Source organism: Esox lucius, chromosome 17 (assembly GCF_011004845.1).
Source record: "Esox lucius isolate fEsoLuc1 chromosome 17, fEsoLuc1.pri, whole genome shotgun sequence".
NCBI lineage: Eukaryota > Metazoa > Chordata > Actinopteri > Esociformes > Esocidae > Esox > Esox lucius.
Window position 1 is genome coordinate 6,255,388 of NC_047585.1, and position 16,829 is coordinate 6,272,216.

The 16,829-nt window shown below is 44.2% G+C and overlaps 1 protein-coding gene across 1 annotated transcript in view; it reads right to left on the reverse strand.

Annotated features, from left to right (window-relative positions):
* gli1 (GLI family zinc finger 1) overlaps positions 1 to 16,829 on the reverse strand; it is a 70,270-nt gene that overhangs the window by 14,087 nt on the left and 39,354 nt on the right. The window contains exons 2-5 of the mRNA XM_010900956.5: positions 7,017 to 7,160; positions 2,554 to 2,795; positions 2,385 to 2,474; positions 628 to 826 (exon numbers count right to left, since the gene is read on the reverse strand). Coding sequence (XP_010899258.4) covers positions 628 to 826; positions 2,385 to 2,474; positions 2,554 to 2,795; positions 7,017 to 7,087 — 602 coding nt within the window. The 5' untranslated portion in view covers positions 7,088 to 7,160. The remainder of the gene's footprint in view (positions 1 to 627; positions 827 to 2,384; positions 2,475 to 2,553; positions 2,796 to 7,016; positions 7,161 to 16,829) is intronic.

Sequence of the window (16,829 nt, forward strand, 5' to 3'; positions counted from 1 at the left end):
CTCCTACTGAATTAGCTGCTCCTTCCTGATGACCTGGTTTGTGTCATGTTCAACCAGGTCATTAGGAGTGATCAACCATTGAAATTTCAGATTACACTTGGATGACTACACTGAAATGCTGAAAACTCTCAATAGCGCTGCCCGTGCTCTCAAGTCTCTTTAATGCAAGGAAACCTACAGGAAGGTAGTTCTAGAGTCTCTTTAATGTGAAGAAGCCTACAGGAGGGTAATTCTAGAGTCTCTTTAATGTGAAGAAGCCTACAGGAGGGTAATTCTAGAGTCTCTTTAATGTGAAGAAGCCTACAGGAGGGTAATTCTAGAGTATTTTAATGCGAGGAAACCTACAGGAAGGTAGTTCTAGAGTCTCTTTAATGTGAGGAAACCTATAGGAGGGTAGTTCTTGAGTCTCTTTAATGCGAGGAAACCTACAGGAGGGTAGTTCCAAAGTCTCTTTAATGCGAGGAAACCTACAGGAGGGTAGTTCTTGAGTCTCTTTAATGCGAGGAAACCTACAGGAGGGTAGTTCTTGAGTCTCTTTAATGCAAGGAAACCTACAGGAGGGTAGTTCTCCAGAAACCAGAGCACGGGCAACGTCCACTGCTGTAATGAATGGTGGAAGGTTCTGACCTCATGGAGCCCACAGACAGATGGCCGTAGGAGCTGGCTCCGCCTGGTCCACAGCGTGAGTTCACGAAAGCCACCAGCGAGTTCGGCGAGGTTCTAATGACCGTCTGGAGATCCACGCTGGCGTCCGACAGTGGAGAGATGGACAAGGCACGCTTCTTGCTAAGCTTCAGCATGGAGCGAGGTGTGGAGAAGCGCGAGCCTGGTGGCGCCGGGGGAGTGGAGGGTGAGGGTGAGGGTGAGTGGAGGAGCACAGAGAAAGCATTGCACCAGAACATTGTGTTTGAGTCCCGCAGTGGTAAAATAAAATAAGCACTTCTCATTGGCAGAATAATGCCTTCCTGTTTCTTTCATTTGTTCCCTAACAAAAACAGCCTGGTAGTTTCCACAGGATATCATAAACACCCATTCTGTCACTGACTATCTAGCAGAATTTCTTTTAATAGAATATAAATACTCCCTAATACTCCCTGACCTGAACAGTTTGCAGGTCCAGGGATATATCCTGATACATCACTAGATATATCACTGGCCCTTAATGCAAAGAAAACCAAGGACCTCATTGTGGATTACAGGAAATCTAAAGGCTGCAGTCATGCCCCAGTTCTCATCGATGGCACTGAGGTGGAGCGTGTGCCTAGCTTCAAATTCCTCAGTGTCCACATCTCCTCTAAGGACCTCTCCTGGACCCTCAACACCTCAGCCCTGGTCATAAAGGCACAGCAGCGCCTGAAGAAGGCGCTGACAAACTGTGCCACAGTGTGGTTTAGCAGCTGTTCCATAGCCGACCGGAAGGCCCTGGTGCTCAGCAGCCTGCCATCACAGACCTCCAGCAGAAATGGTGTCTGCTCAGGGCATGCAGGATCATCAGGGACCCTTCACATTCATGCCACAAACTGTTTGCCCTCCTACCATCAGGCAGGTGGTACAGGTCTCTTAGGTCCCACACCAGCAGGCTCAGGAACAGTTTCCTCCCATCTACTGTAACCCTGCTAAACTCTGTGACCCAGAGAACTCTGTGACCCATCACTAACCATACCCCCCCCACCTCTCATGGACCTTGTTGCACTACTCCCTTTGTACTACTCTGACACAGCCTTGCAAAGTCTGATAATGGAAGCTTTCAGTAGTTACATGTACGTGTCTACCTCAGAAACCTCGCCGCTGCTATCCCTGTATTTCAGCTGCACATGCACCTTGCACATTCAACTTGCACATTTGGAATTGCCATCGTGCTTGCATTTTTAAAGTTGTTACATGTTCAATATGCCCGCGAAAGCACACCTGTAATGCCATTTAGAATTGCCACTTGTACCCGCACAACTATTATCCCACTTGTAACATACACTATTCTCAATATTTATACATTTTCTGGCCTCCTCTGTTTGCTTTAATTGCACATTTAGTATTGCCATTTGTACTGCATTTGCCTTAATTGCACATCTATACATTCCACTTGTAATATACATATACTTACTTACATTTTCTGCCCTCTTCTATTTGCACTTCTAGTTAGATGCTAACTGCAGTTCGTTGTACTGTACTTGTGCTTGTTCAGGGACAATAAAGTTGAATATTTATTGAATTTAAATATTAAGATTTGCCAGCCGTTGCTGGACTTGTTTTCTAGAAATTACAGACTAATGAGCAGTTTCAGAAGAGATGATCCAATGACTATTTCTTTGCGCATTCCAGACTGTTCAGTGCAGAGTATTTTCTTTATAGCTAGTATTCTATAATACCTGAAGTTATTTTCTTACCATCTCCTATATGGTCTGATCCCTGTCCATGGGGGAAACCGTGGTGAGAAGACATGAGGTTGTTGTGACAGTAGGGGGTGCTAATCCCACCTGAAGAAAACCAAGAAAGTTCTAGTCACATTATGATCGGATTTAGAAGAGTGCCACTTGACGCAGGACTGGGACTCACCTTCGGAGGACTGATTCATGTTGCGATGTCCCATCATGCTGTGCGGTGGGGGAACCAAAGGGGGACGCATAAACTGGTCCATTGGGTTGACCCCGGAGTTGGGGTTGACCCTGGGGTTTGGTGTCATGGGGTTAGGGGTCATGGGGCTGTACATGTTCCTGCATTCCTGAAGCTGGCCGTTGTGGAGCTGAGCGCGCATTGACGACACATCACTGTAGGGGGATCTACCTGATGGAGTGAGCCTAGACAGACAGACACATATATTAGACGTGGATAATGCAGTTACACAACCAACAATGAGAGAGAGGTGGCCCGACACTGCCAGTCAGAAAGACGTGGTAAGAGGGACAGAAAAAGAAGATACATGCAGAAGTATACTTAGGTAATAAGCAATTAGGGTGGGGTGTGATATATGGCCAAAGAGCTGTTCTTAGGCACAACACATCGCTGAGGGAAGGAACACAGAATACTGCAATATACCCAAACCCCTGAGATGCCTTTTTGCAATTATACAGTAAACCTGTTACCAAGGCAATAAGAACAGTAAAACGTTATGCGATCTCATATCTGTAATATACAGCTTTATATACAATGGCTTTAAGCCAATTAACATTCAGGATTTAAGACACCTGGTACTAATTACGCTGTAGCAACAAAACAGCCCAAATCCAGAGCTATCAACACATCTGAGCTGTTGTGATCCCTCCCATTTTCTACTAGATGGCGCTGTACTCCAATTCAGGTACTGTTATGGGCCATAGCCGCCAGCAACACAGACAGGGTTTTCCCTTCAGTTGAACAGACCAGGGAAGCCCGGCTGGAACTTTCCAATGTCCTCATACATTTAAATGGGTTATTTTTATTCCCTTTCCCTCATGGATGTTAAGAACCTTTCTCCAATAATCCCAACAACCCCCTCCCTCTTACTGTCTCAGTCTCTGTCTGTCTCTCCACCCTCTCTTTCCCCATCATGGTCTATATCTCTCTCCCTCTGTCTGTCTCTCCACCCTCTCTTTCCCCATCATGGTCTATATCTCTCTCCCTCTGTCTGTCTCTCCACCCTCTCTTTCCCCATCATGGTCTATATCTCTCTCCCTCTGTCTGTCTCTCCACCCTCTCTTTCCCCATCATGGTCTATATCTCTCTCCCTCTGTGTCTCTCCATCCATTCAGACTTCATTCATCCCTGTACTTTCTAAGTCGTCCTTCAGCTTTCTTTCTCCACAACGTGTGTTCCTCCACACAGGAGCTTCATCTGTTCTGGTCTGTCTAATCTGCCATGACGGGTTCCCACTATCTGCCTCTCTCTCTCTGCCTCCTGTTTCTCTCCCTATTTCACCCTTTTCTCTCTCCTCTCAAAACCTGGGAGGACTACATGAAGCTCCCCTTTCTCCCACCAAGCCTTTCCCCTTTTCTCTACCTCTCTGTTTACACATTCCTGCTTTCCCCTCACCATTTCTCCATCTCACTGTTTGTGCACCTCTCTCTCTCTTTATTCTCTCTTCCTCACTCTCTCCAACCTCTCTTCCTCTCTCTTTCTCTTCCCGTCCTTCCTCTCTCTTTCTCTTCCCGTCCTTCCTCTCTCTTTCTCTTCCCGTCCTTCCTCTCTCTATCTCCCTCTCTCTCGCGCTAGCAGGGTAACTTGAGCAGGGTACAGGAGGGCGGCAGGGAGGGAGCGCAGTCATGCAAAGCGCAGCGGGGCCTGGTTGGCCTGTAATTAGCAGCTGTCAGAGAGAGAGGGAGAGAGAGGGAGCGGGACAGAGAGAGGCTGACTCGCCCGCTCGACTCGCAACCTGGGTGGTATCAGAGGAGAGGGAGGGGGAGGAGAGACGGGTTGAGCTCAGCTAGCTATCTCCACAACAATTGCTGCAGGACCTGGCCTTTTAGGCTTTTAGCTATAAGAGGAATGCTGTCAGTCTATGAGTATTAGGAAGATTTGAGCCCCTGGACTGGATAAGTCCCTGGATCATTTTGAATTAGTTATGGAGGGCCGAGAATGAACCATTCATTTGACTTTTAGTGTCTTCTATGTTTTGTGTGATGCAGTCTGGGACTTTTGCAAATAACAATGTTCTAAACCACGTATTTTGGGCTGGATGTGGAATACGTTGTTCTAGGTGTGATTAATCTGTAAGTAGAACCACTATCATACCACAGTCAGCCAAATTCCATGTTTAAAACGTTGTTTTGATGACACAGGGCAACTTTCTGCACAAACATGAAGTAGTACACAATCTTCGGCCAACCCCGTTTTGGTTCCACAAAAATCCCAGGATGCATCTTTAATGTTACATTTATTTATCATGTCATTAATCACGCCCCTTGGACCTATCACATTTACTGAGTTGGAAATACATTTTAAACAAGATTTTTTTTGTCAACAATCACTAAAACATATGCAGTAATGTTGAGTGAGTGAGTGTACAGCTTGTATCACAAGTTTGCGGGCTTTCTTGTGCATCATCTTTAGAAGAGGCTTCCTTCTGGGACAACAGCCATGCAGACCAATTTGATTCAGTGTGCAGAGTATGGTCTGAGCACTGACAGGCTGACCCCCCAGGCCTTCAACATCTACAACAATGCAGGCAGCATTCATACGTCTATTTCCCAAAGACAACCTCTGGATATGACACTGAGCATGTACACTCAACTTCTTTGGTTGCCCATGGTGAGGCCTGTTCTGAGCTGAACCTGTCCTATTAAACCGCTGTATGGTCTTGGACACTGTGCTGCAGCTCAGTTTCAGGGTCTTGGCAATCTTCTTATAGCCTAGGCCATCTTTATGTAGAGCAAACATTTTTTTTTTCAGATCTTCAGAGAGTTCTTTGCCATAAGATGCCATGTTGAACTTCCTGTGACCAGTATGAGGGAGTGTGAGATGACACCAAATTTAACACACCTGCTCCCCATTCACACCTGAGACCTTGGAACACTAACGAGTCACATTACACTAGGGAGGGAAAATGGCTAATTGGGCCCAATTTGGACATTTTCACTGGGGGTGTACTCACTTTTGTTGCCAGCGGTTTAGATATTAATGGCGGTGTGTTGAGTTATTTTGAGGGGACAGCAAATGTACACTGTTATACAAGCTGTACATTCACTAATTTACATTGTAGCAAAGTGTCATTTCTTCAGTGTTGTCACATGAAAATATATAATTAAATATTTACAAAAATGTGAGGGGTGTACTCACTTTTGTGAGATACTGTATATTTCTTCATTAGATAACTATTCAACTCACTGAGTTAATACATTTTAGAAACACAACTGGCTTTGATTACAGCTGAGTCTTCTTGGGTTAATCTGATAATGCTTTGCACACTTGAGTTGGGTAATATCTACTCATTATTCTTTCCACGATCATTCAGACTGTATAAGGTTTTTAGGGTCATAGCTAGACAGAAATTGTCAAGCCTTGCCAAAGATTTTAGAACATACTTAAATACACTTACAGTATATCGGCCTCTCACTCTATTCTTGGTAAGCAACTCCAATGTAGATCTTGTGTTGTTGGTTGTTGTCCTGAAAGGTGAATTCCTCCCCTAGTGTCTAGTGATAAGCAGACTTGAAGTAAGTTATCCTCTAGTTTGTTGCCTGTACTTAGCTGCACCCCATGGATTTTTATGACAAAAACGCCCCAGTCTTTGCTGATGTCAAACAACCATACCATGATGCGGCTGCCACCATGCTTAAAAATAAGGAGTCGTTATTGTCAATGTCATTTTCAATTTGTTTCAAACATACAGCTCTGCATTTAGACCATAAAGTATATTCCCTTGTCATATTTTTTTTAATTTATCATCTTTATTCCAAGTATTACCTTAGCACTTTGTTGTATATACAATGCAGTACATAAGTATTTGGATTGTGACAGAAGTTTTTTGTTTTGGCTTTGGGCTCAAGCAAACTAGATTTGAAATGAAACAATGACTAACATGTTAAAGTGCAGGCCGTAAGCTTTAATTTGAGGGTGTGTACATCCGTGAACCGTGTAGGAATTACACACCTTTACATACATAGTACCTCTACTTCAGCCCACCAAAGCATTGTAAAAATGATCTTGACACATTTGTCTGTTTAGTCAGGTGTGTTCAATTTCATTTGTGCAGGCATAAGATAGCTATCTATGTCTACTCTTGATTTTAAGCTTGGCGTTTGCCTCTGCTATTGGTGTATGCCTACATGTGGTCATTTCTTTTAGATGATAGCAGCAACGTGTTGACAGAATTAGAGAGTAGACAATGTAGGCATGGATAGTAGATGTACTCAATGTGTCAGGATAATTGACTGATGTTTGCGTTGAATCACTGATTTTATCTAATGTAGCTTCTTTTTTATAAAATGTTTTCCTTGAATGTTTGCTGTTAGTTTTGACTATCTTAAGATATTCTGTCTAAATATGCAACTATACAAACTATAACAAGATAAAATGAAAGGTTTTTGCACAAAAACAAATGTTACCCTCTGGACGGGTGGTTGGTTGTAGAGTCATAGTGGCACAGCCCCTGATGAGGTTGCATGTCCACTGGCATTGGGGCTCTGTCCTCTTCTCAGCACTCTGCTCCGCTCTGGTCAGCGACGGCACCGGACCGCCAGCCTTACGACCTGAGGAGGGGAAAACAACGATCACCACCGTTATGATGAGAGAAAAAAACAAAGAAAAGACAAAAGTAGAATAGCACAATAACAATTTGGGAACTGGAGCCACTGGTGGAAAAAAAAGTTTTGAGTGAGGAACAGAAGTGTTCAATTTGCAATGGTCCCTTAATTTAAACCCTTCTGTTCCTCACTCAAAACCTTCCTGGTCCCTTAATTTAAACCCTTCTGTTCCTCACTCAAAACCTTCCTTTTCGACTTTTTTGGAAAGGAAAGAAAAGGGTGCAGTGGTCTCTTAATTTCTTCCGGAGCTGTATGTCTTAGGCTAGTGATGGCATTGTTCTGGAAAACACATGCCGAACTCAAATATGCATGTGTACACACACACACACACACTTGTGCTTATCATTCACAATTTGTCATACGTCATACATACATTCTCTTGAGGCAGGTGTGTGAATGCTTGTGTACATGTGTGTGTATAATTCTGTGTGGGCAATTAGCCTTAGAAAGCTAGTGAACACCTGCTCATTACAAACACCCACATCACTCCAAGTAGAATAACGCTGTAGGCTTCGGTAGGCATTTAGTACAGCAATTAGTACAACATATTGCTAAACACACCTATGACATGAAACCGTCAAATGAGAACACAAGCCTATTCCTTCAGGACATGAGTAACTGCCTTCCATCAGAAGAAAGCCAGGTTCTAGTATACACATTTCTATCTGCCTTCTATGACTAGAATTCTGCCAGAGCCAGTAGTGGAAGTTACTGGTTAGCAACAGGGGTTTTGAGGTCTTCCCTCATAACTGTTACACTGCAAGAAAAAAAAATACAGCTCTGGAAAAAATGAAGAGACCACTGCAGCTTTTTCTTTCATTTCCAAAAAAGTCGAAAAAGAAGTTTTGTGTGAGGAACAGAATGGTTAAAATTAATAGACCACTGCAAATTGACCGCTTCTGTTCCTCACTCAAAACTTTTTTGGAAAGTTAAGAATAAGGTGCAGTGGTCTCTTATTTTTTCCGGAGCTGTATATAAATTGATTGACTGTATTAGCATCGTTACTTCAACTGTAACCTTGTAAAAAATGGGGAGCTAACTAAAAGCATGTTACGTTGAATCAGCGTTGTTTTTTTCTTTTTCCAGACCACACAGCGATGCTGAGGGAAGCTATGACACGTTACGTCGCTGATCGCTTTTGTCACTGAACGAGAGCAGATCGTTTGGCAGCAGCAGCACACGCGTGGGATTCAGACGATGAAAGAGGAAGTGCCGAGGCTAAATAGAGATCTCTTATGAACGTACCAGCTGTCGACCACCAATAAATGCCGACCCATATGGGTCTCCCTGTTACTCCAACTTCCGCAGTCCCTGCCTAAAATCCACCACCATTACCACCGGCCCACTGCATCCTTATTCACAGTGTTTCCCCCTCTCCTCCCCACTTGACACCCCAACTTTCTGTCTGTCCCCATGGCCCCTCCTCGTCTCATTTCCTTCAGGACACTGTTATACAATCCTCTTTTGGTGGGGGTAGGGACTCACATGAAAATCCACAAACTGCATGTCAAGGGTATATATGTGGTGTTTGTGTAAGAAAGAGCAATTGTAAGTGTGAAAATGACAGCGTGTTAGCCCCGTGGTGGGTGTGTCTGTGGTGTGAATATGACAGCGTGTTAGCCCCGTGGTGGGTGTGTCTGTGGTGTGAATATGACAGCGTGTTAGCCCCGTGGTGGGTGTGTCTGTGGTGTGAATATGACAGCGTGTTAGCCCCGTGGTGGGTGTGTCTGTGGTGTGAATATGACAGTGTGTTAGCCCCGTGGTGGGTGTGTCTGTGGTGTGAATATGACAGCGTGTTAGCCCCGTGGTGGGTGTGTCTGTGGTGTGAATATGACAGCGTGTTAGCCCCGTGGTGGGTGTGTCTGTGGTGTGAATATGACAGCGTGTTAGCCCCGTGGTGGGTGTGTCTGTGGTGTGAATATGACAGCGTGTTAGCCCCGTGGTGGGTGTGTCTGTGGTGTGAATATGACAGCGTGTTAGCCCCGTGGTGGGTGTGTCTGTGGTGTGAATATGACAGTGTGTTAGCCCCGTGGTGGGTGTGTCTGTGGTGTGAATATGACAGCGTGTTAGCCCCGTGGTGGGTGTGTCTGTGGTGTGAATATGACAGCGTGTTAGCCCCGTGGTGGGTGTGTCTGTGGTGTGAATATGACAGTGTGTTAGCCCCGTGGTGGGTGTGTCTGTGGTGTGAGTGCCGTCGCACATGATGAGGGATTTAACGTTGGTGTGTGTGTTTATGTTTACGCCTCAGATTGAGAATGTATCTGAGTGTGAATGAAATAGAATGTTGTATGAGTGAATGTGTGAAGGAACATTTGGGGTGGCTGAACATAGAGGAGGTCATATTTATAGAGGAGGCGGTGTGTTTTTCTGTGTGTGTGTGCTGGCATATTTCTCTGGAAAAAGAGGGAATTCAGAGTCTGTGGTACTTTAGACAGGTGCAGCGGTATCCGGCGTTCTCCTCTATTTTAGGTCAATATTTGGAAAGAAATGCTAAGTTGCAGCTACGAGAAGAGTGACTTCACAGTGCCATTTTTGTGGTACTAAGGCAGGGCTGAGAGCGAAAGCCCGGCTGCGTATTAAAAAACCCAAACCCATAAATCAAACTGCTAACCAAACGTCCTCTTGAAGGTGTCATGGCTAGGCTGTGAGGGCAGGGCTGACCTATTGACACCAGCCCCAATCCCCAACCCATTCCCTAGCCCCAAAGCCCCTATCCATAAGCCTGACAACCACAGAAGTCACTAAATCACCATTATAGAACCAGCATAGGAGAACGTGTCGACCCATTATTGCTTATTCTATACACTCACCTAAAGGATTATTAGGAACACATGTTCAATTTATCATTAATGCAATTATCTAATCAACCAATCACATGGCAGTTGCTTCAATGCATTTAGGGGTGTGGTCCTGGTCAAGACAATCTCCTGAACTCCAAACTGAATGTCAGAATGGGAAAGAAAGGTGATTTAAGCAATTTTGAGCGTGGCTTGGTTGTTGGTGCCAGACGGGCCGGTCTGAGTATTTCACAATCTGCTCAGTTACTGGGGTTTTCACACACAATCATTTCTAAGGTTTACAAAGAATGGTGTGGAAAGGGAAAAACATCCAGTATGCGGCAGTCCTGTGGGCGAAAATGCCTTGTTGATGCTAGAGGTCAGAGGAGAATGGGCCGACTGATTCAAGCTGATAGAAGAGCAACTTTGACTGAAATAACCACTCGTTACAACCGAGGTATGCAGCAAAGCATTTGTGAAGCCACAACACGCACAACCTTGAGGCGGATGGGCTACAACAGCAGAAGACCCCACCGGGTACCACTCATCTCCACTACAAATAGGAAAAAGAGTTCACCAAAATTGGACAGTTGAAGACTGGAAGAATGTTGCCTGGTCTGATGAGTCTCGAATTCTGTTGAGACATTCAGATGGTAGAGTCAGAATTTGGCATAAACTGAATGAGAACATGTATCCATCATGCCTTGTTACAACTGTGCAGGCTGGTGGTGGTGGTGTAATGGTGTGGGGGATGTTTTCTTGGCACACTTTAGGTCCCTTAGTGCCAATTGGGCATCGTTTAAATGCCACGGCCTACCTAAGCATTGTTTCTGACCATGTCCATCCCTTTATGACCACCATGTACCCATCCTCTGATGGCTACTTCCAGCAGGATAATGCACCATGTCACAAAGCTCGAATAATTTCAAATTGGTTTCTTGAACATGACAATGAGTTCACTGTACTGAAATGGCCCCCACAGTCACCAGATCTCAAGCCAATAGAGCATCTTTGGGATGTGGTGGAACGGGAGCTTCGTGCCCTGGATGTGCATCCCACAAATCTCCATCAACTGCAAGATGCTATCCTATCAATATGGGCCAACATTTCTAAAGAATGCTTTCAGCACCTTGTTGAATCAATGCCACGTAGAATTAAGGCAGTTCTGAAGGCGAAAGGGTTACAAGTTATTTTCCACCAAACCAGGAAAATCCACATGTCCGGCCCAATTACTATGACTTTATTATTACCAAGTAGCAAAATACAGCAATTTCTACTCCTCATTAATTAACTGAATGTCCTTCCTACATTTTCTCATAGGGGGCTTGCATCCACTTCACTGTTTTGTGGGACTTGGTCAGTGTGTGTGTGTTGTGAGTGTGTCCTGAACTCCCATAGCTGCTCCTCCCTTCTGAAACGTCCCCAGGGTGGACGGAGAGCTAGCTAGCAGCATAGTTCCACAGGTCAGTGACTTCGCCTCACAAAGAACAACCCAGATATAATACAAACCAGCTCGCTCTGACCCCCTTGTCACCCGGGTAACACTACCTTTTGACCCCCCTTCCACGCCATAAAAGGGGTCATTTATGACAGGTCTCGTGTTAAAACACACTTTTGGCTTAGTCCTCTGCCTACGTTGCCCCATGAATGAAGAGGCTATTTATTGTATTTAATTCCCCTGTTTGAGAACTGTGCTAAAGCACATCTTTGAAACGGGACAAGAAACACAGACAGTCATCTGAAAGTATTTTCTTCCCTCCCTTTCTCTCTCTCTCCCTTTCTGTTCCTCTCTATTCCCCACTCTCTCCTTTCTCCCTCCCTGTCCCACCCCGACTCTTTTCCTCTCCCTCCCTTTTCGTATCTTGGCTCATTACTGCTCTTACGATCTCTGCGTCCTCCCCCTCCTTCCCTCATCTGGGCAGGGCCTCTGAGCGGAGCAGCAGTCGAGGTGGGTGTTCTCAGGCTGTTATGACTTGGGAGAAGATAATGGCAGCTATAATGTAGACTGCCGTTGCCGATGTGGCTGTACTTGTGGGGGATTCTGTTGTGTTAAGTCCAAAGAGAGAGGGAGGGAGAAATAAGGGAGACAGGAGGTGGGACAGGCGGACTTGGGTTCAGGCCAACCCCACAGGCAAATTCTACTTCTGCTTTTCCCCTTTTTATTTGGACCAACTCTTTCAATATCTCCCTCACTTTTCAATACTGTTGTTTTCCTTCCAGCAGTAAACATTGTTTTTAAATTCTTGTTTTTGTAACCCCCAACTCAAACCGGCCTCCCCCTTCCTCTCCCGTCTCCCTTGTCCCCCCCACTTGCTCTCTTTTCTCCCCCTTCTTGCCACTCCCTTTCTGAATTCCTCTCAGCCTGTGTAATGGGAGCCAATCAGTGACTCTCTACTGAACTAAAAGCCACGTTGGAGACGTCATTGTATCGTACAGTAAAAGCCATGCCAAACTGTCTAGTGGACTACTAAAACAATCTACAACACAAAAAAAATATGTTTTAGCCCTGCAGTACTTGCCCACGCAACACAGCAGAATGTACTGGAGAACGAAATATCCTTTGGGACCATTAAAGTTAATCCATGTATGAATTATTTGGAGAGTTTAAACATGGCTTTATACTGTTGAAATCTGAGAATCTCTCCCTTCCAGGTACTTCATCTGTTTAAGCCTACTGTACATGTGTGGTCCTGTGTGACTGAGTAAGAGGGCACTGCTAGCCAAGGTCTTGGGTTCAGTTTCTGCAGGGATTGTATGTGCTCTCTAATTACGGCAAACCGTTGTGCACACAAGTCTTTGCTATATGCCTTATCCATCTAAAATATTTTGTGAAAACTCTTTCTAATTCCAATTTATAGAATTGGCAGCAGCGTCGAAGAAGGTCATTTTAAAGTCAGTTTAAATGTTAGGAGTAGGGTGGATATGTTTTTTTAAGGGGAATACATTTTGATGATTTATATAGATATGTTTAGTGTGTGTGTCTGTGCTACTATTGGTCAGGACCTTTTCAATTTTACTATTAAGGGGAGTGTCACGTCCTCCCTCAATGCCACCCTGCCTAATTTAGAACACAGACACCTGCTCATTGTTGTTATTGCCTCACCTGTGTTCCTGTTCCCTGTCTCCATTTTAGTACAGTTCCTTTTTTCCTCATGTGTCTTGTCGGTCCTAATTTGGATTTCATTGCTTTGTGCATTATCTTTTCTGTTTTAGTTATGTTACATTTTAGTTCTGTTATTAATGTCCTTTGTTCTCCCCACGCCTGTGTCCTGCCTCATCAACAGTGTCAAAACAAGACTACAAGTTCTCCCAACAGCCTACAATCTAGCACTCTCATAACTTAGAATTCAGGATCTGTTCTGTATCTTACATACAGAATTTAATATAAAGGAGTCTGTTGATCATGTTTTAAAGGGGTTGGTGGGCATAAAAGGACCTGTGCATAGATAAACATGACTACAATTAGAGACTGTAGGTCCTGTCCAGTTAGGTGAGACAGGACTGTCAACCGCACAGGAAGGTTGGACGCTGGCATGAAAGTGTTTTCTAGTATGTGGAAACTGTCACATATTGCTTTTGTGGTGTTAAACCAGAGGGAGGTGCTAATTGGGGACGTGGGCTGCCTATTTGGGTCCTGCACACAGAGGAGCTTGGTTTGTGCTCAGACACTAAAGAAATTAGCATCTCTCAGACAAGTAGACGAGTCCCGATTAGCGACTCGTCTGTTCTCAGGAGTGAATGCTATGCAGAAGATAAGTTGTGTGTGCCTACGTTTTCTGATTGGTTCAGAGGTCACGATTATTGTTTAGTGATTGAGCAAGGTGAACTTCTAAAGGCTAGGCACTTGCCATGGGTGGTCAACAAAACACAGCATTGGAACAGCATGAGGTGACTTAGAGATCAGAGGTAAGATGAACACCAAGTGATCCTAAGGCCTACAATCGCTGCAGAATGCCTCCACCTTTACAGGAGCTGCAGGAATTTCTGTCAGAAACTGGCAACTCCCTGCACATTACAACCAATGTGCACAGCTAATCAAAAGAGAAATAACAGAAAAATGCTGACTGATGTCTGATAACATACACTATATTTTGGGCTCTACTTTACAAGTTGACGGTAAAGGAAACAAACTAAGCATGGAGTGCAGGAAGTGAGTTAGTTAACCTATCTGAAGCCGCGTTTCCACCAAAAATACCCAGAACTTTTAATCACAGGAACAGACTTTCCGAGGAACTATAGGGTTCCTTCAGCCCATGCGAAGATTAGGCAAATTAGTCCGCTGACGAATGTTCTTACTCTGATGTACGCACCGCACACAATACAAAGCGACACTAAATACGAGGCAAACAATATGGTTTGGAGACAAATCACGTGCTGTAATTAGTACGGAGTTCAAATTAAACTAGGAGCTCCAAGTAAATGTTGAAGAAGCATTCGACCACTTGCACCAAACTCAAAAATGCTTCAGAAATGCAATTAACCCATGGGCTGGGTTTCCTCGCTGTTTGACTACGCTCCAATTCCATCTGTCGTTCAATTTCTTCTCCATAATATGTTGTTCTGTTTTTGAAAGCCAAATAAACTCCTTTATTAACTCTTTTAACTTTACTCTGCAGAGGACATCTAAAAATGGCGGTTGAAAACTTCGGTGAGTAGCCTCTACACTACTAATGGACCAATCAGAAATGTTCAGCACTGCAAGCCTCACCCCAAAGTTCGGGTACTATGGGAAAGTCCTACCCCTCGAGCGCAGGGACTGTTTTGGCGGTAAAATGCAGTCCCTGGTTCTAGACCCTGGTTCTAGAAAAGTTCCTAGTTCCTGGGTAAAGTCCCTGAGGTGGAAATGGGGCGTAACTAGATCTTTGCTTTGACAAGGGCCTGTTCTTTCAATTGTATTATGTGGGTTTTTTCTGTTGTTTGGCTCTTATAAATAGCTAGGCTAACTATTTTGCTAGGCTACTTAACTGGCTAAAAAGCTATTTAGTGTTATGCGTTAAAATCCCCAGGCTGAGTTAAGAGTTGCTAATGTAATGGCTTAGCTAGCAAGAATGCTAAATACCAACCTTGCACTCTGAACTGTATCAGTAAATAAATTGTGTATTTGCTTAACATTGTGTGGAAAATATAATTAAAACCAGTAGTTATCAGGGCAGATTAGTGGTGTGGTTCAAATACATAAAGTACATTTTAAGAAGTTTCTGGCAAATGTTTCTGTCAAAGTTAAATTGTAGTGAATGTGATTCCTTTATGATGTCCATTTCTGGAAAAAAAAGAAGCCTAGCACAATTTCAGCAATTTTAGAAATGATTCTCAATAAATAATAAATAAAAAAGTTGGGTGCAACTTAATGTAGGGACTTTTGAAGTTTGAGCATATACAACGGATTTGTATGTTACATTTGGTTAAATTTACACTTATGTTAAATACTGAATACTTATGTAAAACTGCGTCCATAATGTGCATGTGTTTGGATATGTACAGTATATGTTTGTTTGTTACACTGTTTGAGTCTACCCATGTTTTTCCTAGGACTGCTATGCTAGTAAGCTGCAGCAGATTTTACCATGCTGTGGTTCTACCCCTGGATAACCAAGAATGAAACGTTTATCCCTTGTTGCTACACAGACTGAGTGACTGATGACAGATCACATGCTGTTCAACACCTTTGAGCACACCGCAACACACACACGCACACACCTTTTGCCACCTGCTTGTAGATAGAGTAGAATGTGATAGAAGCATAGACTTTACACGTGTTAAACAGTTTACACAATCATTAAATGAAATTGTACAGAGTGTGAAAGAGTGAGAGAATTTGTTTTTATTTATTTATTATTATGGTAACTAAGATGACTGTTATCAACATATTTTATCGCTTTACAGCGCACAGTATCTTGTGTTTAGTATTGTGATTTAGCGAAATTGAATATGTTGTTATGTAATATGCCAATAAACCAATATTAATTTGAGAGGTCAAGAAAAAGTGAGAACGATTGACTGAGTGGATGGGGAAAGTGAGACAGCAACAACAGCAATGACACTGTTGTGACTAAACACTGTGGAGGTTCTCTGTTTCCCATCTCTACCAGCTCTCTAGCCCTCCTCTCTCCCTGACTTCCTCCCACTGCATTCCCACCCTCTCTCCTACTCTTCAGCTTACCCACCCACCATCCTGCACATACCTGTGGTTTCCTGTTGCCCTCTCCTCCACCACCTCCTCTGCTCCCTCTCTGCACTTTGCTTACCTTTGCCCTCTCCTCCTGTTCCTCCTTCTCCTCCCTCTGCTCCTACTTCTCCCTCTCCTCCATTTCTCCTCTCTCCTTACTTACCAACCCTTCTCCTTCACCACACTCTCCTCTGGCCATCCCTTCATCCTCACCCAGTTTACAACACCATCCTTGCTTCCGGATTGGTAAGGCACTCAGCCTTCTCTCTGTCTGTCCTTGTAGCCTAGCTGGTCAGCAGTGCCCCAAAATCATAGACTCTCTTTGATCTGCATTTAAGGAGAAGTGTGGAAGGAAATGGGAGGGAGGACGCTGATGAGTGGTAGGAGTAGTAGTGTAGACCGGTTCACAGCTGTGAACCAGCTGCTGTCCCCTCTGGGGGGAAAGGAACAGCGCCAATGAATAAACAGCCCAACCCAACCGGAAAAAAAGAAAAAAGACTTTGTCATCATAAATCCTCCAAAGGAACACTTGGTGTCGTCTTCACCTTTACCACTGAGAGCCCATCTCTCCTTCCCTCTCGTTCAGCCTCCCTATCTTTCACTGGTTCTCCTTTCTTCTAATTGTCTTACTCTGGTTAATACTCTCCCTGGGGTATGTACAATACTCATCAA